A 26755-nucleotide genomic window follows, 5' to 3' on the forward strand; every position below is an offset into this window, starting at 1 on the left:
GCACGATTGATACCCAAGCACGAATCAAATCGCGAAAATACCTTTTAATAAAATTCTTCCGTTATCATATTATAGTTCTAGATTTTTTTGGGCATAGTAAATGGATATGAACGTCATTGTAGTTATTGATTGGTAGGTATATTTTTATACAATCATTTGGTTAGTTTGATTAGTTGCAAAAAACGCCACCGGAGCGCGATCATGTATTTTGACCAATGTATGAGCATTTGACTCATCTGGTTTAGTTGTAAAAAAACACCACCCTAGCTAATCTAATTTGCCCAATGCATGAACTAGGCAGAAAAATGACTGCCGAATGCACGCACTCGGCAGATATTTTGCCTAATTCATGAATAAGACAACGGGCTTGTATTTTAGGCAACATTTTGCCCATTTCATGTAATAGTCAATTTCGCACATTCGGCGTAACAGGTATACCTAAGTTAATTTTTTTTTTTTTTTGACTATGTCCGATCCTAATAGGATCATATGGGCCTCCACAGAGTAGAGGTTTGTATTAACAGATTTTCTATTTATTAGTTATACAAATTAATATGTACAATAAATTCTAATTAATGCGATACGATTCCATAGGATTTGGGCTTAGTATTCCGCCTATCGACATGTTCAAAGTCTGTATTCTGTGGGCATATTGTACCTATATTATGGGTTCAAATCCGCGGCTTATCAAGAAAACTCATATTGTTTTTCAATGTGTATTTGATCCATTGCAAGAACCTAAGGGGTTAGACTAATGGCCAACAAATATACCTTGTAAAAATCTGTTAATACAGTCTCCCCTATATTCAGCACTTGTTCCATTTAGCATTAAACATGGTAAATTATCTAGGTACTTTAAAAATAATACCTACCTACATTAATTATTACTAGAGATATAAAGGCGTGATGTCTTGCAGGATATGCACACCATACATAGTTTATATGCAGCGGATAAAGGAAGAAAAGAGGATAATACAATAATTATTGCTTACAATATATTTCGTGAAAATAAAAAAAATTTCATCTGCGGTGCTAATCTTCCCAAATGTTAAACCTTTATGCAACTAAGAAGTTGACAAACTATTATTGGTATTTGCACCTATGTCAAAGATAGTTAAGTATATAACAAAAAATCAACTTCAAAAATCACTTTTCAACAGTTATCAAATGCTCCGGTTCGTAAAATTTTCAATTTCGAGCACTGGAGTTTTATTTTACCTTTTAAATCTCTCACAAAACATCTGTGTAGTGTTTCCAGATCTATCACATCATTCAATGAGTAGAAAAGGGAAATTTCACCCTCAAACATTCCAATTATGAAGAAAACGAACTTCCTAGGATTATGGTAAAAAGTAATGCAATTTGAATGCTTTTCTAGTGTTTTCCACGCACTTATGGTAAAACATCACATATGGCGCAATTATCTATGTTGATTAGCTTTAAATAATTTGTGATAATGGAATTTTATATTTTTATTGATAGTTTACCTAAATTCACCGTTTTTCCTTTATAAGCAAATTTAACATACCTAACATCACCTATGAATTAGTGTTTATGATAAAAATTTTAAACTATTAAATGAGATCATAATATGCAATGATCCTGGCATCTTATCGTGTTTATTAATTTTTTATTACCCTGTAAGTGTAAATCTATAATACGATTCATTTCAAAACTCTGCTTTGAAAAATAAAACAATATTTGATATTTTTTGTTAGATGTAGGATTCGAACCCATACTCACGGCTTCTGTAACTGCATTGTAAGGCATACAAATAATGGAGAAATCATAAATATAATTTATCTCCCTTATTAATAATATCAGTGGTAGCTATAATGCTAAATAAAAAAGTAACTTCTTCTTCCTCCCGCCCCATAATCCATATTTTAATTTGTTTAAACTATATTAGACAATAATTATGAATCTTCTTCACATATGTACATTAGTATTAAGTAATGCTAGTTATATAATTTTATTCAAATATATCTCAATTACGTATTATACGATAGCTGAGTTTCAAACCAAATGTTTTCAGCAGAAAAATAAAACTTCCATCAGAACTCAGTAGGTATCAGACGATTATTAGACTAATATAAATACAGTCGCACTCGGTTATTACGATCACGGATATAGCGAGATCTCGAATGCAACAAGGAAACATTCGTTGACATTTTAGTTTATGATTTTCTCCATACATTTATTCATTTTTATAACAAGCTACTTATCGGTTATACTGAGCTAAATATAAAATCCGACCAGACAGGATGCCGCCGGAATCGGATTACGTTTATGACACCAGTTAAGTGTCTTAAGTACCTATCTAATTGGTGTTTTCGTTGACAATATTGAAAAAGTATACAAGAATATGGTTGAAATTGCATGTAAAAAATCCAAGGTTTCTGAAGTAAGTAGGTACCTACCAGCGTTCATTACAATAACTTCTTTTGTAGTTTATAAATGCCATGCTTGTTTCGGGGAAAAATTATAATTGTGTATTTTTGTTTGAATTGTGACTTTTTGTGTTATGTGACCGCTCATTTAAAAATACCTATTCTCTGATTTAGAGTAACGCTTATAACGAGCGAACTCAGTCGGTCCCATCTTCCTAGTAATAACCAAGTTCGACTGTAGTTCTATTTCTTTGGTATGTGGTAACCTCGCTAATCGCCTAATCGCAGAAATATTATGTTGTTTTCACATTGTTTTTTTTTTTGTATTTGGAACAAATCCAGTAGGCTTTAACAAGACTTCATTGCAGTTAGATAGATGTCACTACCTAATTTAAATAACTGTTATTTCCAGCATAGTGGTTAATAAATTTTCATGCCTTATCACTGCCAACCAATTTTTACTAGGTGGACACTTGTAGGCCAGCTATTTTTGGAATATAATAAATCCCTTAAAAAATATGAAAAAGGAACAAAATGCTAAATATTTGTGAAAATTTACCAAATCAACATGTTTCTCGAGTTTATCGTGAATATTTTCACGCTAAAATGATAAATATTGTTTAGAAAATATACACAAACTGTTCATTCAGAAGTTATAACGTTTACAAGAACTCGCGAGTATAACCATTCGCTATCGAATCTGTTGGTTTTGTTAAAATTAGTGTTAGTATTTATGTGTCGTGACTGTCATGCAATAATTATGATATACAGTCGAACTTGGTTATTACGAGGAAGATGGGACCGACTGAATTTGCTCGTTGTATCAGAGAATAGGTATTTTTAAATGAATTTTTCCCCGAAACAAGCATGGCATTCATAACTACAAAAGAAATTGTTTATTGTAATGAACGCTGGTAGGTACCTACTTATTTCGCAAGCCCTGGATTTCTTTTCAACCAAACAAATGCGTGGATACTTTTTCAATCTTGTCGGTGAAAACACCAATTAGGTAGGTACTAAGAACTTAACTAGTGTCATAAACGTAATCCGAACCCGGCACCATCCTGTCCGTCGCATTTTATTGCTTAGGGTCGAAATGTTTTTAAACGATCCACACATTAACAGTTTTAAGAAAAATTTTGACAATATTTTAGCTCATTATATCCGATAAGGAGCTCGTTATAAAAGTGAATATATGTATGGAGAAAATCATAAACTAAAATGTCACGAATGTTTCCTCGTTACATCCGAGATCTCGCTATATCCGTGATCGACTATGACATTAGAAAAAAACCCAAATTTGGAACTAAAATCACTATTTACATTAAACTAGTGTTTTTTTAGTATCATACGCAAAAATATCTGCAAAGTAATATTATCAATGATGTAAACTCGCCCCCACCTGACAAGTTTGTATTGGTCATAAAATAAGTTACATTTAACCGTTCAATCAACGTGAACTTTATAATTCAATAAAAAAGTAGGGAATCATCATTTTCACAGCAATGTATGGTTTGGAGGTGGCATATTGTGTAGCCGTGTAGCGCATCAATTAATTATTATTTCAAGTTATTCTCATTCGGTGAAATAAGGTACGCCATCTGTTTATTGTTTTACATTCCACCATTAACAGTATCTGACAAAGTATTAAATTTGTTATGTGGTAAGACATAATTTAAAACTGGTTTTAAATATTTCACCATCTTGTATAAGTCGACTGATTCACGCATAAAAAATATATAACGAAAATTTACATAGATAGGGTAAATCAATATTAAAAAACTCTGGATCCTTTATAATGAAAGTTTATTGAATAATTATGTTTGACAAATGGTGATACACATCTTTGATTAAATAAAATCGACCTGATTAAAGTTAAATTCACATATTTTCAAAGATAAACCACAAAAGGTATTGTTTAATGAAATAAATACTGTGATTACCATATTTTCTGTACTATTTTATGTGAGGTTTAATTGCAATAATCTGGGACATAGTTTTTCAACTGATATCAATTATAAAGTAATAATATAGGCATATTTTAATACAAAAAATACATAAATAACCAGCTGTTTCTAAGTGCAAATATTAAAATATGAATTCTATTAGAATTAGATCATAATGGAAAACACTCCCAGAATGTTAACATTGTAACTTTGTCTCACGTAGTAATAAACATGACTCGGCACTCATGGATAACCTATAACTCAAAACTGATTCTTATAAACAGAGTTAATTGTACCTATGAAATTGCAGAATTGTGTAAAATTGTTCTTAAAAAATGAAGACGGATATCCTTAAGCTGTCTTAGCACGAATCGCAGCTCGTTTTCCGGTGACAGCCTGGAAACCAGACTTAATACTTGCTACGGAGCAGCGAGAACCACACGTTTCACATTGCAAGAAGAACAATCTGGTGTCTTTTTGAAGAATAGTGTCGGGAGATCTGCAGGTGTGACAGGTTACGTATTCTTTAATATACCGACGCAGCACATTCTCTATCTGTTTCTGTTGAAATCTTCCCTTAATAATAAGTTGGCTGTTTCCGTCGACGGAGCCACTAGTACCCAATTCAGCAAGCAAAAAGTCTAATAAATGCTTCGGCTGTCTATGCAATGTTTTGCAAATTTCTGTAAAGTTGGCAAACGATGTCTTCTTTGTTCCAATACGAACGACTTGTGGGGGCCTCATCACGAACTTTTGTTTCTTTCCAGAGACCATAGACGGATTCTTCTCCCGCATAATGTCAAATACTCGATCCAATAGCTCGTCATATGTGTAATCTCTGTCGGAGCCAAACCAAGTATTGCTGGTGTCATCGACATTTTCCTTATTATCCGATTTACCTTGTTCATCTTCGGCTATAAAGTCATCGAGGTTTTTCTTCTTTTTTTTCTTTTTCGTTTTGGAAAAGTCAATATCTAAATCTAGATCATCTTCAACTTCCTCCTCGGGCTGTTCCAGTTCCTCGATCGGTGGTTTTTCCTCTTTCGCTTCCGGGAGAGCTCCTTCTAACTCGTCCAAATTGAAAAAGGGCTTCTTTTTCTTTTTCTTGGTCTTTCCGAAAGTGTCCAGATCCAGATTATCATCGTCAAGTGGGTCCACGTCGCCCAGATCCATAGGCTTCATTTTGGCCGATTTGTCGGCTGAGTCTCCGGCGAGAGCAGATTCTAAATCGAATCCGGTCTTCTTCTTCTTTTTTTTCTTCGATGGATCAAATATTAGATCGTCCTCCATGATTAAAGCGTCAGAATTAAAGTTTATGTTTGAAGGTTATAAACTAAACATGAGGGCCCGAACTGACAAACGATTACATCAGCCAGTCCAAATAGCGCGACGGCGATAGAATATAGAATTGCCAACAAAATTACATTTGCAATCAACTTCGTTTCACCACGAATGCCAACGTAAAATAACAAAAACCATAGATAACGCACGAAATGCGTGCCAGTAAAGTTTCCAATCGTTTGACATTTCACAAATGACGTGTTATTCATGCGCAGTAAGTAAACCGGAATTAGTTTGAGAATTGTCGTTTTGTTCATTGTTCCAGAAAACTTCAAACCATTCTCTGATCGTCAGAAGTAGTTTGACGTTTTACACTGAACCATTTTTGACGATCTGTCAAATTGATAACTATCCAGACAAGAGATAGTCATTTATTATATTCCGTATCTGCTATTTTATCGACATATTGCGTTATATATATTTTTTTATTATTTTGTTTCTTTGTTAAACACCACAACAGGCTGTGAAGCCCAAAAACTTCCAGGCTTGAGGAATTTACATATTAGATTAAATATAAATATATTTTGACCTCACCGGGAATCGAACGCAAAACTCCGGGATGCACTGCACTGCACCACGAGAGCCGCATAATATATAGGGGAAGAGTTACAATTATTGGCCAGTTAAGGATTTTTTCAACTGTGTTAATTTTTTGTGGACAGATATCATTAGGAAGGTGAAATAAAAAAATATTATGTGTTAAATTGTTTATTTATTTATAATAATCAATTATCAGAACATTTAAAAAAAAATTTTTACATCATAAAAAAAATAATCAAAAAAAAAGGCAGAAATCTACAATTATTGGCCACTTTTTTCAATTATTGGCCACCAAAAGATGCAATTATTGGCCACCCCGAAATTGCAGTAATAACATTATTTAAACAAAAATTAAAAAACAGTTTATGTAATATTATGATCACACATCATTATTAAGTGTTCAATCAAGTACTTAATGCAACTTTATCGTCATTTTATTAGACATACGTAACATATTACTTAAAAATACAAAGAACACATTCACATTGAGTTACAGTGAGATAGGCATATTTATTTAAATACGCAGAGCTTGTTGAATATTGATTTCAAAAATTCTAAAGAAATCTAATACCTAGCTAATAGAAGTTAACAAACATCTTGACGTAGCATAAAGGATAAATGAGAATCATTGAAGTTTCAGTAGAGGATTTTTGCGGAAGGAATTTTAGTTTTGAATTTTAGTGTACTTCTTGGTATTTCAAATTTTCTTGGTTCTGAACGCAAAGACTCTTCACTATGGTCTTTCATATACTCTATTGCTTCTTTAATTCTTCAGTTCTTGACTATATTTCATTCGTTTATTTTGATGCATTTTTATTCTGGAACAATCAAGAAAAAAGTTTCTATTATCGGCCATCAAAGCTACAATTATGGGCCAGGTGGCCAACATTTATCTACGAATGTCGGAGAAATATAATAAAAACAAAGATGATTAATAATACTCTTAAAACACTATTCAAATAATAAAAATAAATGTAATACTTTACTAATTAGTCACATATTCTATTATTAGCAAGGCCGGCCGATAAAGGAAAATCGACGTATTTTGGAATCAGTTATTGGCCACCATCATAATATACCTACCCACATATTTTTTCCAAAATATATGTCTAATGATGTATACATAAATCAAATACATAGATACTTGTCAATTGGATTAGCATTTTGTATGATATTAAATGTTTAACATACCTTTTAACAGAAGTCATATCCTTGTACAATTTACAACAAATTGCACTTATTTCACGGTTTCGCTCGAACTGTCAGATACAAATGCGGTTTTGAGGTTGTTTTATAATGCTAAAAGTAACAATTATCTGTTTTACCAACGGAGGAATAATTGACGAGATTTTTTAATAACTTAACAGATGGCAATGTTGATTTAATATCTTAAAAAACTAGATTTTATCTGCATGTGGCCAATAATTGAAGCTGGCCCATAATAGTAGCTCTTACCCTACGTACTAATATTTTTAGGATTAAGAAAAATCAAGATGATAACCATTCTTCGACATTTTATATAATATTATGTCGTATATTCGTATTATTTTAGACATTTACACAGTAGAAGTTCAGTTGAATTAGGTATATTATAACAAAGTAATCAATACCTATTATTCATAAGTACCTAACCATAATATACGAACAAGAAACCGCTTTTGGTCTTATTATCCCATAATTCCAGCCATATTTTCTAGGCAAAGAATTCGATTTAATATCACCATAAATTATAATGTCAGACATTTTCTTTCAGTTTAGTTTAGTTTAGTAGTTCTAACAGTTTATTTTCTCTTCTCTTCTTGGTCGTGCACTCATGGCTGAAAATCGTGACCACATTTAAATTTTGCCATTATAAACTACCAATTGTGTTAAATCAACCGGGAATGATCAGGTTTTATATTATCTAACTAATTTTTAATACCTACCTATCGATTTTATCAATTTATATTCAGTTTTTGTCTAAGTCACATCATATCGACATCAAAACAATTAAATAAGTGGACGGTTAGGAAAAGCTTTAGGAAAAAGTAATTTTTAAAAACCTTTGTCATATAATTCTCATTAATTAACTAAATGGATACCTATTCATGAAGCATTATTTATATTTTCTTCTTCTTATTGTGCCATTCCCTAGCGGAGGTCGGCTATGATCAAGGCGATCTTATCTTTGTCGTCTGCTACCCGGAACAGTTCAGTGGAGCTGCACTCGTACCAATCGCGAAGGTTTTTAAGCCACGAAATGCGTCGCCGTCCTCTGCTACGCTTCCCATTGATCTTTCCTAGAATGACAAGTTGGGGAATGCTGTATTTTTGTCCTCTCATAATGTGGCTGAGGTACTGTAGTTTCCTGGTTTTGATACTACGTAGAACTTCTCGGTCTTTCCCCATTCGATTGAGAACTTCAACATTTGTCACCCGGTCAGTCCAAGGAATTTTGAGGATTCGCCTATATAGCCACATGTCGAAAGGTTCAAGCCTCCGTGACATATTTTGGTTTAGCGTCCATACTTTCATACCATAGAAAAAAATTGAGAGAACATAACAACGTACCATACGCAGTCTCAGACCTAAGTTAAGATCTCGATTGCTAAGGAGGCGTCTGATTTTGAGAAAGGCGCTCCTTGCGATCTCAATTCTTGTTTTTATTTCCTGAGACTAGTCCCTTTTCTTATTGACCCATGTACCTAAATATTTATAATGGGTCACACGTTCGATTGGTTCGCTGTTAATGACAAAACTTGTGTTGGTGTCTGGTGTCGCTATTTTTGATACTAGTAATAGTTTTGTTTTCTTGAGGTTCATAAAGGCCATATTCCATTGGCAGACGCACAGACCCAACCCGATCCAACGATCAACGCCAACCGTTGTCGCTAGCTATTTGCAATTACACGCAACGATTCAATCTCGTAGGTCCTTGATTTGATTGGTTAAAATAATACTAGTGTTGCTATTATTAAAAATATAGGTTGAGTGAAAACTAGATTTTTCTTAGATTGGTGGCTACACTGAACGCATTCCCGCGCAATTTTACGTCAACAAAACTGAGTTGTCAGCTGTCAAACCTAGCGAGCATCAGATCTGTTAAAATTTATGCGGCCGTTTGACATTTATAGAAAGTTTGTATACTTATTGTTATTTTACATCATGAATAACTGGACGAGCTTGAATCTCCAAACCAATTGAGTAATTCGAATATCGAAATCGAATAATCCAAAGACTAATTTATTGTAGCAAGTATGGCTATATTTCAACTGGTTCAGGCGGTCAGGACTAGCCGTAAACGAAAACACTGGGTCAAAAGTTGGCTAACTGAAGAACAGCGTGATCGCCATTGAATATGGCGGATTTTTTTACGTTCCACACTATATCTTTGGCGTTTATTTATTCGACGAGGACTGTGTCCTCGGTGATACTCCATATATATTTTTTTAAGTTTTCGCCATCTTGTAGTTGTTCTGTTGAAATCGACCAGATGAAATGAACGACCGTTTGCATGACTCAGGCGCATATTCGGCTATTTTCGTACGCTTTCGGCAATCTTCGCTTGATAATGAAAGGATCGCACGACGGATAATAGAAAATTTTCCACTTTCGACCCGATCGCTCACGATCCTTGAAAACCATAGAGAATAGAGTTTAACAGTCGTGGCAGACGATCGGGCCAGACGCAATCTGCCAATGGAATATGAGCTTAAGAATTACTGACCTCATTAACCTTTTCCACCTGTTGATGTAAACTTTTAAACTATCAGCAATCAGCACAGTATCATCGGCATATCGTATATTGTTAATATGTTTACCATTAACCAAAATACCCACCGATTCACCTTGCAAGGCTTCCTTGAAAATAGCTTCTGAGTACATGTTAAATAGCAGAGGTGACAATATACACCCCTGTCTTACACCGCGACGAATTTTTACCTCTCCACTGATTTAGTTTTCGATCTTGATATTCGCTGTTTGATTCCAATATAAGTTAGCTATCAGTTGAATGTCTCTTGCATCGATGCCTTTCTCCTGTACGAGTTCGAGAAGTTTAGGATGCCTAACAGTATCGAATGCTTTCTCGTAATCGATTAAACACATAATAAACATCAATATTAACATCTAGGCATCTTTGCACAAGAACATTCAAGCTGAAAAGTGCTTCACGAGTGCTCAAACCACTTCTGAAGCCAAATTGTGTGTCATTCATGTCTTTTTCGCATTTTCGAAAAATCCTATTATGGATGATTTTTAATAACACTTTTAACATGTGGCTCATCAAACTTATTTTTCTAAACTCGCTACACTCTTTTGCATTTGCCTTTTTTGGTAGAGTGATGAATGTTGATTTCAACCAATCATCGGTAATTATGCCCGTTTCGTAAATTAAATCAAAAATTAAATCTAAATTAAATTAAGAATCAAACAGATTTTCAATATGTCTTCCAACTAATCAGTTTCTTTTCTATATTATAACACGCCCATCTTTGTCGTTCAAGATAGTTTATGAGGTTCCTCTCGTAATTCCCAATGTTTCTTTAATCTTCTTGTGCATATTAAAGAAATCGTATTTTCATTGGAGATTTTAAATTTCTTTGCATTGGTCGGACATCCATTCTTCTTTGGCTGTACGAATTTTTCTTTTTATGGTATAATGAATTCTCCTATATTGAGTTTCATTTTTATTTTTCCATTTTCTTCTTTCGTCCATTAAAGACTGAATCTCATCTGTCATCCATTTTTGCCTCTTAGCTGTTCTTTTATATTCTTATTTATTATTAGATATGGAGGAGAACACATCTTTTATCCTGTCCTACTTGTCTGTTATGTCAGAGGATGTAATGACTGAAGTTTTTATTTGTTCTATTTCTGTGTTCAGTGCACTTTTCACTTGTTGTTTGACTTCGGGATATTTCAGTTGATTAATGTCAACACGCTGGGTTGCGCATGGTTCCCTCAGTAATCTTTTTAATCTAATTTTTACTGTAGCTACAACAGGATTGTGGTCAGATGAGATGTCAGTTCCTGGATAAGTTTTAGTAGATGTTATGCTATTTCTGTAACGATTGCGAATTAATATAATATAGTCTATTTGATTTCTTACAATATTATTGCCATCATCTTGTGGGGATTTCCATGTATACAATCGCCTTGCTGGAAGTTTGAATAATGTGTTACAAACAACCATATTCTGTTCCTGGCAAAATTGTAGTAATGTTTCTCCTCGATCATTTCTTTGTCCTAAACCAAATTCTCCTACTAACTCTCCACTTTTACCTTTACCAATCTTTGCGTTGAAATCTCCTATAATCAAGGTAACTTCATTATCTTTCGTCGATTTTAGAATTTCATTTATCTGTTCATAGAATTCTTCTATAACATCGTCATCTTTGTCGGCAGTTGGAGCGTACACCTGTATTATATTAACATTACCCATCCACGATTTGAGTTGTAATAGCATTACTCTGTCAGAGTAGTTAACAAAACTATTGACCGATCTGTTAATTTTATCGGTCACTATGATACCCACTCCATTTCGTTGGTGGTTATCATCATTTCCCGAGTAATACAAGGTGACGTTGTCAGTTTTAAATCTGCCGTTTCCCTTCCACTTCACTTCGCTGATAGCAAGGATGTCTAATTTTAACCGATTCATTTCCATAATAACGTTTTGCAATTTTCCACTTTTAAACATATATCGCACATTCCAGGTCGCAATCTTTATTGCCGGCCCGGGAATTTTTAGCACCCTCTGACCATTTAAGGCCTGCCGGGGACTGAGGGCCGTGCAATTTGATTTTCCAGCCATGATGATTACTAGGGATATAGTTAATGTGGTAGTTTCCCGTTGCTCTCCACATCGCAGTGTCAAAGCAATTAAAGCCGTTGTGACCATGCCTTCAGTTATCTAAATGATGTAAGCTGTACCGAAGTCCATCCTCTTCACTTTACATTAGTAGGTACTGGTAATTGCTGCTGCCTAATTCCAGGGATATTTATTGACTTCCTAGTCTAGATCCGCTGTGTTCTGCGATACCAGGGTCACCTCTAGGAGGATGTGGTGCTGGCACAGTGTTGCCAACCGTACTATAATTATAGTATTTGTACTATAATTTTGGTCCGCGTACTATGTACGATATAAAATAGGTATAGTACGCCAAAAATACTATAATTTCGCATTTGCCATTTCGCAATCGAGTGGTCTTCGAAAATTTGGAAAGAACCTGCGGCCCGCGGCGAAATATATCTCCTAAAAAAAACAAGCCGACTATGAAAAATTGGGAAAATTTTCATTTTCACGCGTACTATATTTTATCCCCAAATACTATGATTTTGGAGGCTCTGTACTATAATTCCACTTTCAAAATATGGCAACACTGTGCTGGCACCACGCACAGACGGTCTCGGTAAGGGAGAGGCAAATAGGGAGAGGCTAATGATCTGTTTTAGATATATATTACGCATCCACTTGCCTTGTAAGACAGCGAGGACCAGTGTCAGGTTTACTCAGAACAAAGGTACTACCTCTTACATTTCTACAATTAAATTTGTGGTATTTTAGACGAGTTATAGGAGGTTAGAATTTCAGGTTCGTATCATTCAACCTGAATCAAGCAAATCAAACTAAACCATAGAAAATATACGTACGAATTGTATGAGTAAAAAAATACACCGGAAATGGTTTGAGATTTGACGTTTGGTTCAGTGTATTATTGAAATTCAAACCGTTCTCGGACCATCAGTAATGGTTTGACATGAAACGTCAAACCAATTCGGACGGTTCATAGACTAATGACGATCTGTCAAATGTCAGAAAAGCGTTTTTGTGGACAATCTACCAAACGGTCCCAAATCCAACGTGTCATTTGATTTGTTTAATTCAGCTTGAATGATACGAACCTTTTATAACAAGTTGACATTTCAGTCAATGTGTTGCTGTCTTTGAGACAAATAAATTATTGAATTAATTTTAGGTACTGACAACACTAATTAGTTGTCGGAATCGCGTTCTCGCAAAATTTCCGCCAAATGATCCGAGATCCAACCGTCAGGTTTGATTAATTGATCTATTCAGTTCGGTTTGGTTAACATAATAATATTGTGAACATATTATTGTAATGTGGTTAACAAATAGTACAGGTCCAATCTGAATGAAGCAAACGTTAACCTAGCGCGTTCAGTAAAATGATGACATATTATGACGTGTGAATTAAAACTATTTTTTTATAATTATAATAATATAATATATTCTGATATAAATATACCATAGAGTCAGTATTATTTTTTGTCATTGTCTCTGAATAATGTGATCCACTGAAATGTCAAATATTGAGAAAATCGTAACCTCACTAATGAGGTAATTTCGAAACGCGAGAACGAGTGATATTTATTACTCTATATAATATATCGCCATAATGTCCGTCGTTAGATTAAACAGGAGATCCTTCTATCCATTGTTTTCAAAGTATTCTAAATATAAGAGTACTCAAGCGGCAACCGATCAAGAGTATGTCAGCGAACCAAACTACCCCGAGATACTTGATCTATCGTATCTTGCCATTAAAAAACGAAAAGAAAATGCTGTGCATGAAAAACTCAAGTCGATTGGAACCGTTGAAGAAAAAATGATAAATATAAATGCACCAAAATTTTATGGATGGAATTCCGTCATTCTGGAAGAGTATCGTATACCACTCCATTCCTTACCGTTCGTACAACACTGTACGAGGACACATTTCATTCAGCAATCGAAACTTCCAGAATTTTATACTCCGAATGATATTGTAGCTTCCCTTATTGCTAGTCAAATAAAAACGGAAATAGAAGATGCCATAGTCTTCGAGTTTCAAGGGAAAAGGTAAAAACAGACCTACTTTGATTATATAAATTTTAACTAGACGAAATAGTTTCCACATATTTAGAGTAGAAATTTAATAGGGTAGGTAACTGTGCCGCAGAGGTGGACACGAGCTTTTATATATATATTTTTTTACGAAAACAGTTAATTCCATGTAGACAATTATAATAAATACCTTTTTCTGTCCGCGCATCGGCTTTTCGATCCAATAATCGTTAATTGAAAATTTGAAATTTTCATACATTTTAATACACCATTATCACAAACTAAGATTATATGAGGTAATATTAGTTTGGGGTAGGTTAGGTTAAGTTAGGTTTGGTTTGGTCTAAAGAGAAAGTTATAAAATCTCATGTCCACCTCTGCGGCACATTTACCTTTAATAGTACCGTCACAACCTAAATTCACATTTTCAAATGTAAAGATCAAAATGAAAGTATATCAGATCAATTAATGCAACATAAAACAATTAAAATTTTTAAATATGCTGTAAACCAGTACAACACTGTAGATTCAAACATAATAGAAAAACGGTTTGATAATGGTGCAGTAGGAAGATCTCAAAATAATTTACCATTCTAAGCATTGTGCCCTCAACAACGATCGTGGTTAGTATTTCTTGCTAGTATTGTTAACAAAGATATTATATTGTTTAGCATTTGAAGAGTTATAAACAATTATTACCATACCTACTATATTTGTGCAAAACGAAACGTTTTGTAAATTTTGAATATTTCTCTTAATATGTAAACCTATAAATAATATTTCAGACAAAAGTTGTAGAGAATTATGTTTTCTAAAAAATTAATAACAGCTCGAGAGTGCAGAACCACAAGGTTCTAATTGTTTATTTTTGTCGAAAAAAAAGTAACAATGTGGTAGCTTAGAACCAATCAAACACTTAGAACCTTGCAGTATTTGGCTCGTTAACTATTTTTATTGTTGTCCCTACTGGTGGAGAGATATTGTAAAAAATCCAGTTTTGTGCGCCATTTTTCCAAGATGGCGTCTTTTCGATATTTGTTGGATTTTTGGATTTTTTATTAGGACTCCTGAAAAGTGGTGACTTTTGCCTTATCTTTTACTTTCACACAAAATGTGTCATTTCATTTATTTAAGACATAATATATTTATGAGTAACAAATCTTTGTCTGTTTAAATCAAAGATGTCGAAAAAACCCTTTTCTATAGAGAAGGTGCCAAAATGTATGAAATTGAAGCAAAAAAAGGACCTATGTTCTACTGATTAAGTTAGCCACAAGTGATTTCGCATTGCAAGTTCATTTGAAGAGAACTTCACACTAATTCTTCAATGACATTTCACTATAATTTTAGATTCACCCAATTAGTCAATTACATACATGACACTATGTCCAGATATTGCCAACTTAAGCGTTAAATATTTAAATTCATGGCGTTGGAAAGTGTGTAATTAAAATTAGCTTCAATTTGACATTTCACACAACTCGCATATTGCTATATCAAAGCAGACATTTGAATATAAAATTTAGGTATAAATACATGCGGAAAAATATTCCCTTGTCAATTTTATGTAGGCAGCCAAAAGCAATTCATTGACCGAAAAATGCGTACCTAGGTTATGTAAACCGGCACTTCAAATTAGAAGGCAAGCTGCGATTTCGTGTTTGAGGCTACCAATAGAAGAATAAGCACTGAACTTGTTACCAATATAACCACACGTACAATTGTTTGGCTTACCTTGATTTTTATGTACCTACATAATAATACTATTTTTAATCAAATTGTTTATTTCTAGAAATCATTTTCATTTCTCACTCGAAGAATCTGAGGAGAAGCAACGAGATGATATTGTATCTAAATCTGTAATACAACAGGTAAATCGGGTCATATTGAATCACCTCGCTCCAAGTATGCCACATTTGATGGATGCCCAGGTATGATTAGTTTAATAGATTGTTGTATTAAATTATCATTGATTTTTCAATATTATGTACCTGCTATTTCCACAAAACCTAGGCAGCTTTACTAGGTGACAATGTTTCTCACCGATAATTGAATTCCTCAATTTTAATCCTTCTTTCCTTATATTCCTTCCTTATTATAAAAATTCTCTTTCAAATAAAACTCTCACTAGGTAGGTTCTTCATTATTAACTATGATTCAATATCAAACCAAGCCAACCATTGTTAAAAAATGGTCAGGTTAAATCTTTTTATATATATTAGAATGCCACATCCCACATTGGGTTATTAAGTTGTAGTTTTTTCGCCCATATTTTTCGAATTCCCGCAGAACATCAGGAATCTACAAAACTCTTGCTGGGTATCCTTTACCGACTAACTGCAAGCGGAGATCATCGTAATAAAATAATTGAATTTGCAGGTTGACACGGATCCACGACTCGAATCTTTCTGGTTTTGCGGAGGATTCGAAACGCCGACACTACTCAAGAAGGCCAGAGAGGGACATACATTCTTCAAACAGTTCGCTGATGACCCTGTGGACCATCCTATCCAATATACAGGCAAGTCGATTTTATTCACTTATAACAGGCAAAGAGCATAGATTGATTTAAAATGAGGTAAGTTTTAATATTCCGATTTCATTGACTGGCATAGTAGTGGGACGAATCAAACATCTGATAAAATATCAAAATGATGTGTTCCGACATTCTCAGTGATTATGACCCAACGTTCTGATCTATATGCGAGGACTGGCCTCATAAACATCTGGTATTCACTGCACAATCTTGAAACAAAAACATACAGATATATTCTAAAGTATGCAATAAATACAATATATCTTCACCGTTCAGGCAAAAGTCACCAACCCTGAAAATGGCAGTTTTGAGTTGAGTATGTCACCCGAAGCGTAAAATTATGTTCTTTAAGATGCAAAACTCACCACGGTACATTAGTTAGTAAAATTTTGCTTAAATCCGAATTATTTGTTTTTCACTAAATGACTTTCGATAAAATCTTAACAAGCAAAAGTCATTATAGGTGAATAGACATTATTGACTATATAAAAAAAAAAATCCTTCGTTATAAATATACAAGCAAAAGTCACTATACTATGGATGGTGAGGTTTACTGATCCGTCTTTTGGCTAACATTGTTCAGATTATTAACAAGCAAAAGTCACCAAACCATAATTGAGCTACCTTGCCTCCTTCAAAACCTTCCAGATGTTTTAATTAGCATCAAAAAGTAAAATTACCTTAAAGAAATTATTAAGACATGAGAAAATAATTTAATGTAGATAAAACCTTAAAAACATTAAAATCTGATTTTTCCTGCATTTTCAAACTTTCAAATTGCGATATCTCAAAACTATGTTTTTAGGGTTGGTGACTTTTGCCTGAACGGTGACGATATTATTCTTTATGGTTTTTTCATGTTCTGTGTGATCTGAGAGCCAGGCTAGTGTTGACATGGTTGTGGCCGCATGAACTAATAGTGACTCATATAGTATGAATTCAATGGGATTTGATGATGACTATTACGGCTTTAGCGACATATGTACATATTGAGAGCTTTCAACTATGTTGCAGGTGCAAAAAAATGTTTTCCCAATCAACAATGTTTCATCAACGCTGTGTGTATCGGTAGTACATTAATCCTTTCCACGCGGACAGCACACCTGTTGTACCATCATTAATTGGCCATTCAATATAATTAGCATGTTATTTAAATGTGGTGCTAAATGTGGTAATTAAATGTTAATTAAAAGGTCCGCAGTGAATGGGAGTACCAACAAAATCACATCGACAAAGTTGACGTGTTGCATTCGTCTTTACTTTGTTATGTTGTTACCCATCTATAATCACATCTGTAATTATTATTGGAATTGTCAAATAATATAACATAAATTTGGGATTTTTAGATACATAATATTACAAATTATGATACAGACATTTTCTGTTTATTATTGACTACGAATAAATTAATAATCCATGTATAGCGAGGGATGAGTATGCATACCTCTAATAAAATGTTCAATAACAATGACCTTGAACGTTTTGTTGATTCAGTAAAAACGTAACCATTTATTTTCTTTTAAATGGAGGGATTCATTAAGAGGAAACTTGAGTACATACAACTTAAAAAATCTCAGGGTATCAAGACAATTTTCATAACAAATACAATGTGATTCTTTCAAAACTATATCATCTACATAATATATAGTTACTCATATATTTATATTTATTATATTATTATATATTTTTTATACACCAATTTCTTATTTAACCGCCAGTTTTCAGCACTTTCACATGATTTTTGGTTTAATTAATTACTAAATGTGTTTAATGAAAAATAACATTAATGTGTTTATTGGTTTTATTTTTCTGTAGGTAAACCAGCTCTCACATTGAGAAGTAGCGTACCGTTGGAGCCTTTTGTACCATACAGTGAGGCCAGTAACCCGAGCCTGGAAGTACCCAAATTTGAATTTGATCCCAGAATTCTTGGACATATTATTGATAACCGACATGGAACGAACATTCCAGGTAAAGCAGCAATGCAATAATAAAAACTGAAATGTTTTAATTAGGGTGTACCTCACGACCTGGGGTTATTTTCGAATGCACGGCAGAAAGCTTGAAGTTTGAGTTTCCTTATAAGGGAAATTAGTGGTAAATCATAACACAATGTTTTTCACAAGCGGTCAGTGTCTTACCGATCATATTTATTTATAAAAGGACACAAAATATTATAGGAAAATAAAAAAACAAGATATATATCATACACACATTAAACATAATTGCTGAAGGGAGGTTAGGGGTCTTGACTAAATGTCTCCCCATACCTTTGAACAACAAGATATATTGAATGTTTTTCAATTTTATAAACATTTTCATTTCGCTACCCTTAGTTATTCGTGACATTGACCCATTGTGCCCAAATACGAGAAATTCTCATGTTAGAACAGGTACTTAGTAATGTTTTTTTACACTACATTTGGGGCATCTATTGAAAATTTCTGGTATTAAATGTGTTAAGAAATAAGTTCGCTACAGGGTGAATGTATTAGATAACAGGGATTCTTACCAACTAGTATAAAATATTGGATATTAAAAATACAAAAAAATAGTACAGCATTTTAAATATTTCTTAAAATTTTCCATTTGTTACATCTGTTGATTGAATCTTTAATAATCCAATATTTAATAAAACAGTTCACTGCACAGAATAAAATGATGTATTCATGTTTCCATGATGGAAAACACTTTAAATTACGTGTCATAAAGGTTATTGACCTTTTTCATAATCGGCGTTAAGAATGAACATCTGTTAACATATTTTAGATACAGGATAATACAGGGAATAGTTTTAATACAAATTATCATTTGTATTAACACGTTGATCGCCATGGGGGTCACCGGTGACCGGCATTGGATTACGTTCAGGGGGGCATGGGGGTCACCGGTGACCGGCAAAGAAGACCTGCCTTAGAGTTGTTCTACAGCGCCGGCGGGCACGCGCGCAGTGCATTTTTCGATACGCGGTGACCGGTATGGCCCTTCTGTATATTACTGCCCCTTGGCCTGAAAATATGTCTTCCCAGTCACAAAATATAGGCTCACTAATGTAAAGAATGTACATAATGAAAAAAAAAGTTTTCCTTTTAAATTGTAAATGTGTTTTTATTGATAAAAATTAAATAGATTTTAAAAATGTAAGTTATAAAAAATATGTAAATAATAAAAAAATAGAATAACAAAAATGATTATAAGGTATGTATACGTATATTTCCAGTTTATGTGTATCCAGGTATTATACTACCCAATTTGAAAACTTTTATTCCGTATTTGTGCCTTTTCTGTTTATTATGCTATCTAAATCTAAATATAATTTGACCGCGAAATGGCACCATGCCCTCGTCAACACATATGGACAGGTGACCGGCGAAATGGCCGGCACGGCGCAATAGAATAAATTAACTTGTTGGCGCCGCGACGGACACATGTGGCCGGCACATCATAAAAACCAATATTTACGTAAAAAAATCATCAAAATGAAAAAAAAAAACATTATATTCTTTCATAACCGATCAAATAATACCTTAAAAACAAATAATCATTTTTTAACTATTTTATGTAAAACTAGTTGGCGATCAATGTGTTAAGTTTCAGAACAAAAATTTGTAACTTCTGAAATTTCGGAAAAAGTTTGTGAAATTACACTTATTGCTAAAAATGCGAAAAGTACAGCATTTGTTGATAATTTTCAGATATTTTATGGGTTATTATATGAAAATAGATTACGCTATATAGTACAAGCAGTGTTTTTAAATCCTTAGGATCTACCTAATTGGTTTTTTATTTAGCACTAAACTTAATATTCTGATAAATAAATGAAAGTTTTTATTTATTGAATTCTGAACCTCCCTATCTCGCTTTAAATATTTTATTTTCTTTTCTGTCATTTAAATCATATTAAAGCATCCTGTTTTTCATTTATGTTAAAAAAATCAAATGATTTAAACAAGTACTTATTAATATTTGATTGTTGGAAGTCAATTTTGTATTCTATATACAAAAATAAAGTCGGTCACCAATGAGTTAATGAGCACAACAGTGGAAAAGATGTGAGGTTCGAGTCCCACTTGGTCGGCATTTTTTGTCAAGTATGTTTTCTGATTTTTTTCAAAAATAATATACCTATTTTCAGTTAATACAATTTTTCAATAATTCTTTGCAGGATACTGGCCCGGCGATAGTCATGAGTTTGGTTTAATGTCTTATCTTACACGAGGTCATATCCTCGACCGGCACGCATCATTCGGTCCCGAAGATCATCTGGAAACGTTGAATTCGCAAGCCGTACTCTCGAGTTTCGCATGGCTCATGGCACAGGCTTCCCACCAAGGATTTTCAACGTACAACGATGTCACCTACCCATTAACTACTCAAACGATTATAACAAATGGATATGAATGGTCATTCTACTCGTATCAAATGAACACGACATTAGTTTTTGGAGATAATCACGAAACCAATCCACTGAGAAATATCTGCTACGGTACACGACCGGAAAAACTTTTTGAAGGTATCGGTGACAATGGGAAACTGGTAGGTTTTAATGATGATTTATTAAAAATGATTATCCAATACTACATAAATACACCGACTGAGAGGAAAGATGCCGTTATGAAACCTTATTTAGACAGTAAAGTGAAGGTTGTCGCTGATATTGAAGACATCGAAAGGAGGACCTGGCTCGAGAACATGTACAAATACCTCATGTCAAATTCTCCGCGCCATAAATTGCCTTATGAAATTTACCACTGGGAAAAGATTTACAAGATCGATCACAAAACTCGATTGATGGACGCGAGAAAGAGACCGTTTGAGAAACACGAAAACCCATTACGGAAGCGATTGGATGACCACAAACCCAAATATATTCCCAAGGCCGCAAGACCGGATGGACCTAAGAGTAAAAAGAAGTTTGAAAACACTTACTACCCGTGAGTTTTTTGAAAAATGCATTTTAAGCTTGATTAAAGTAAGAATCTGTATTATGGTACATATTAGAATTTTGTAAACTAGTTAAAATAAATCATTTCAATATTGATTATAATTTTTTTACTACCCAGAAATTTGGGATTTTCCTTACTCCCTCTTTGCTTGAACTGAAAGTATTATTATTGATAATTTTACAATACTTATCAGTAGAAGTTGTCATTTCTAGGTTTTTTTTTGATTTCTAAGTTTTGAAAATTTGAGATTTAAGGAATATTTGATTCCAGAGAATATTTTCTCAGTCTTGCCATTTTTTTTTTATTTATTGAAAGGCCTTGTCCACATGTTGCGTTTTGACTCGCACGCGTTCCAGGACATGTGACCTCATTGGACCGTCAACACGCAATCGTGCTGTCGCTGTCGCGCGCGGTCGAGGTACAAGTGACCTCATTGAGTTGTCCACATGCACTTGCCATATTGTGTGAGTTTTTTTTATGCTTTGAACAGTCAATTGAAAGATTCATCTGCAACAAATATTTCTTGGTGTTTCGCATATTTTGAAATTAAAAAGAAAATGACAAGCAATATTTCTTAAATTTCTCGAAAATTCTCTATCGCAACCTCTACTTAAAAAACAATAAAACACATTTTTTTGTAATATGGAATGTATGCATTTATTAAATTTAACTTTAAATATGTACTTAATAATTAATTTGACTTCACACAACACTGGTAGTTTATTATCTAGAAACATTTTATAACTAAACACAATGGAAATAATATTATACTTAATGGTATTATAATATGTACTGTATTTATTATTCAGAAGTTATTTAAAATACTATGTCTAATAGCTCTTATAGTGAACTGGTAGTGTAAGGATTATTTCAAATAATATTCTTTTCATCAATTTTTTATTAGTTTGGCAACCCAAGAAGAATACAGTAGGTTGCTAAAAGATTATAAATGGTATGTACTTTAAAAATAGGAATTAATTGTGAAACTGATTTTATATACCTACTAATAAAATTGTTCAGTCTATTAATCGTAAACATAATACTGGAATGATATAATTTGGGAGAGAAACCAAGATTTAATCCTAGATTTAACATCAGTATAATTATAACTATGAATTTTACTAATTATATTAAAACAAACCGTTGTCTTTTAAATTCACACAGTGAATTAGTAATACTGGAAACATTCTTATATCTATATCTGAGATGTTGTAGTGACTAAAAATAATTTATATTACATAAAATTGGAGACTTAATTGTCACAAAATATTAAATACTTCCTTCTATCTTGTGTCCTCATAAAGTCCTCAACAAGTTTACTTAAGCCTATCAAAAACACAACCACTCTTGTGTGTATGGCACCATCGGATGAGTGTAATCACTAGCAGCTACCATAAGTCGCATGTGGTAATCGTTCTACTCATCAGTCGTGTTAAAGTGGCTAGAGACCTGCGGTCAGTAGCAGCGACTAGCTATGGACCTATTGGTTATCACTGTCGCTCATGCTCGACGCGATAATGCTGCGTGTGCGAACACCCTATACAAACAGTATGAGAAGAAGAACTCCTCAGAGTGTTGCAACGTGTTTATGAAAGTATACTATTAACTATTACAGTTTAAAGACTTTACGGTAATGTATGTTTGTATGTATACATACACAGTATACCTAATATCTTAATATACATGTAGTGACCTATATTAACAATTTTTTTTGACTAGCTGGTATTCTTGATCCTATATAATTCATATAAATATTATATGAACATTTCTCCAGGCATTTTTAAAATCACTATATGAGACAGCGCCATCCAATTAGCGATTCTTAATAATTTTCATACTGTTGCTAATATTAAAAATTACTCCACTAAAAAGTTAAATACGATCTTTTAAATACTTTATAAAGGATCTTTTGGTTTTATACAGTTTGTCTGTAACTTCAACATAGCTCTTTTATAGACCTTTATTTAGGCTAAACCTAGTCCAGACGAATATACATATGCCCGCAAACAAATCATACAATGGTTTATAAACTTTTTGACATTTTGAATTTGACATTGATTGCACAAATTGCATGTGCACAAACATTCGTTTGAAAATTAATGCATGCTCTTACGGCACAACTTATTAAGGCACACCCTTTAAAGTTAAATATACAGTAGAACTTCGATTATCCGGATTTACCATTAACCGGACTACAGTTCTACTGTAGTTTGGACAGTCCACATATGTAGTACAAATTTGCGCACTCTAATCAAAATAACATTTCACAAGATCACCAGTCATTACTTCCAATGAAACAGTAAATTTTTTCCCTCACATTTGTCCACACTGGCTTGTCTGTCTTATACAATGTTTATTTTTTTATGGACATATGTTTGAAAGTTAAAACTGTTCTATTTATAAAATAATTAAAAAATTTTCTATTTATACTAGAATCATTTTTACCTTCCATTTTAATTGGGACATTTTAGGCTTGTATTAGTCAATATTGAGGAGGACAGAAGCATGTTTGCCTTTTAATCGGTGGGTCATACGATTGTACCCTGCGACTGGATCAAATATGCTTCTTCAATATGTGTGTTTGACTCGGGTATGCACCAACTGGATTGAGCAAATTACTGACAACTAATCCACGCAGTAAAATCTGTTGAGATACTCCACATTGTGGAAATCAGTATGCTGTGTCTTGGAGCAGAAATCATGATTTACCTATAGGCATATAAAGAAAGCTTTCAAATTTTATTTAATTATATTAAATAATTTAAAACTTGTTAAATCTGGCTTGTACGAATGATGAAATTCCATTGTAGGGTTTAATACTCAAAACCGTGTGTTGTCTGGCATTTTGACAAAATATGCGACTTTATCGGTAGGAACTCTGTAATCGTGCATCCATCTACTGCCTTTTCTAAGTGAACCATCAATCCCATCCTTCCATACGCCAGCTGGTAAGTATACTAGAAAGAACAAAACAAACATAACTTCTTATTATTTCTCATGAAATTAGATATTCTATAAAAATGGTATTATGTGGCATATTATGATCAGAGCTGTTTGAACCTCGCCAATTTTTACAAATGCTCGGTTCCAGTGAACAAAATCATACAGGTTCCATTATCAGTGTTTCATAAAGTGTGGTACGCGTACCCCCTGGGGTACGGAAAGAGTTTGGTGGGGGTACGCGCTGCACCGGGCTTTGGCTGTGCCTGATGCAACAAGCATTAATACAACATTAATGCTAGAAGGTTTATCGCATGCGGAAGAAGAGCAATTGTTGGAATTAGCTTCAGATGGATTCTTGAAAAATAAATATAAGGAGTGTACTTTAACATCATTCTGGTTTCAAAGTATCCAGTTTTAACAGAGAAAGTCCTGAAATACATTTTGTCTTTTTCAACGTCATATTATCTATGTGAAGTTGCTTTTTCAGCATTTGTAGACATTAGGTCAAAAAAAAGGAACAGGTTTTTGGATATGGAACCGCATCACAGATTAAAATGAACAACCAGAAACCAAATAATGATGATCTGTCTCAACAAAAACAATTTCATACCTCTCATTGATTATAATGAATGTTATTTATAATATAACTTTTATTTATATTTTATTATGAATGAATTTTATTTTTCGTTTATGTACTAAAAAAGGAAAAAATAAATATATTTTGATTGCTATTAAAGTATTGCATTTTTTTTTGACGAGGGGTACTCAGTGTTACGAAAATTATAGAAAGGGTACATAGATGTCGAATATTTAGAAAACAATGCTTATAGCAAAAATTGGAACCATGCTTTTTAAAAAATCAATATACAACCTACCTAATTATACATAATATTTCATTTTAATTCTCACAAGGTGAAATATGGATACTACAATATTTGCCCATGCACATTAGTGAAAACTTTTTAAAATATCACTTTAGGATGTTAAATATTTCAATTTTTTTTATTAACTATCTTCACCACGAATGAAGAATGACAAAAAGTTATAGAACAAAAATGTACAAAATTAAAAAAACAAGTGAACCTTCATACTTTTTTAATAAAATTTTTTAAGGGATTACGGTTCTGTTTTGAATTTTCCAAGATTCTGAATAAATGTTTCCGGTTTTAAAATAATTAAGGGGTTTTTAGTGTTCTGTTGCAATTAACATAATCACTGCTGAACTTTTTACTACCACATTTAAATAACACATTAATTATATGTAATGGCCAAGTACTCGAAACGCGCCATTCGCGGTGTTTGCACTAAATGAGTTAAGTAATTATCACATTCCTTCGTTATGATTAAGGCGACCAAGATCCACAGCCGATTGTAGATCCAATTAAAAAAAATCGAATGATTTTCTCTTTAAAGAAATCTACAACTCAAATTACCTTCTCTGTGAATGACGCCTTTTTCCAGGACTGGTGCCACAATAAGCTCCTCGCCGACAGAAAACTCATCATCAACAATATGACAAGCCGGGTCGTGCGGCTCCAACATCCACAATGGTCTAACTAGTGGGAGACCTTCATCCAACGCCTGTTCGGAATACTTGATAAGTAATGGTGTCACCTGAAATCACAATATGATGCTTAATGATAGAATGAATGAATGAATAGAATAAAATCTTTTTGTAAAATCAAAGTTCACGTATTGAATCTGGAAGTGGAAATGTGAATTTATTAGATGCTAAAGTAGACTTTTTAATCCACACTAAATATACCTTCTGACATTCCAACAATAATGAAGTGTTTTACTCATACAGAAAAGTAGTATACCCATTGACATAGTAGAGAAGTGTGGTTTTAATACCTCTGAGAGTGAATGTGAAAACCTCATTTTAATACATTTTAATAATAATTAACAATCTATAAACATTAAAAAGGTTTTTTTGTTGAAAAATAAGCTTACAATTTAGAAAAAAACTATATATAATGTGCATTTTTTGATCAGGTTTAGTAAAATATAGTGTTTTATGAATATCTTTACCATTAAAATGTAATAAGATTATTCTGAAAACACTCATGAGAACATAGTATAGCCAATAGATAAAATCTTTTTTGAAAAAAGTAAGACACCCGGCAGGATCGAACCTGCATCTCTTGGGTATCGCGCCCTGTGCATTACCACTATGCAACGAAGAATTCACAAGATTTTAAGATGTTCTCATGAGTGTTTTCAGAATTATATATGTTCAATAATTAGAATGGCACATTTTTAAAATCTTGTGAATCATTCGTTGA

At 33.2% G+C, this 26755-nt stretch overlaps 3 protein-coding genes across 7 annotated transcripts in view; 1 reads left to right on the forward strand and 2 right to left on the reverse strand.

Moving 5' to 3' along the window:
• Positions 1–4178: 4178 nt before the first annotated feature.
• On the reverse strand, positions 4179–5808 carry eIF2beta (eukaryotic translation initiation factor 2 subunit beta). Its single transcript, XM_085946204.1, has one exon. The coding sequence runs from the start codon at positions 5624–5626 to the stop codon at positions 4688–4690; it is 939 nt and encodes a 312-aa protein (XP_085802330.1). The 5' UTR covers positions 5627–5808; the 3' UTR covers positions 4179–4687.
• Positions 5809–13515: 7707 nt separating this feature from the next.
• On the forward strand, positions 13516–21619 carry mRpS30 (mitochondrial ribosomal protein S30). The gene is made up of 5 exons (XM_085945916.1): positions 13516–14060; positions 15838–15976; positions 16425–16566; positions 18397–18552; positions 20747–21619. Exons 1-5 carry the CDS (start codon positions 13618–13620, stop codon positions 21517–21519), a joined length of 1653 nt encoding a protein of 550 aa, XP_085802042.1. The 5' UTR covers positions 13516–13617; the 3' UTR covers positions 21520–21619.
• A 2471-nt stretch (positions 21620–24090) lies between these two features.
• LOC147072854 (alpha-galactosidase MYORG) overlaps positions 24091–26755 on the reverse strand; it is a 120054-nt gene continuing 117389 nt past the window's right edge. For all 5 annotated transcript variants that reach the window (XM_085945917.1, XM_085945919.1, XM_085945922.1 and 2 more), the window contains 2 exons: positions 25904–26084; positions 24091–24484 (listed from right to left, as the gene is read on the reverse strand). In XM_085945917.1, the coding sequence (XP_085802043.1) occupies positions 24348–24484; positions 25904–26084 (318 nt within the window). In that variant the 3' untranslated portion in view covers positions 24091–24347. The remainder of the gene's footprint in view (positions 24485–25903; positions 26085–26755) is intronic.

Source organism: Rhyacophila brunnea, unplaced genomic scaffold (genome assembly GCF_057557595.1).
Source record: "Rhyacophila brunnea isolate RB1 unplaced genomic scaffold, BYU_Rbru_1.0 scaffold_19, whole genome shotgun sequence".
Lineage (NCBI taxonomy): Eukaryota > Metazoa > Arthropoda > Insecta > Trichoptera > Rhyacophilidae > Rhyacophila > Rhyacophila brunnea.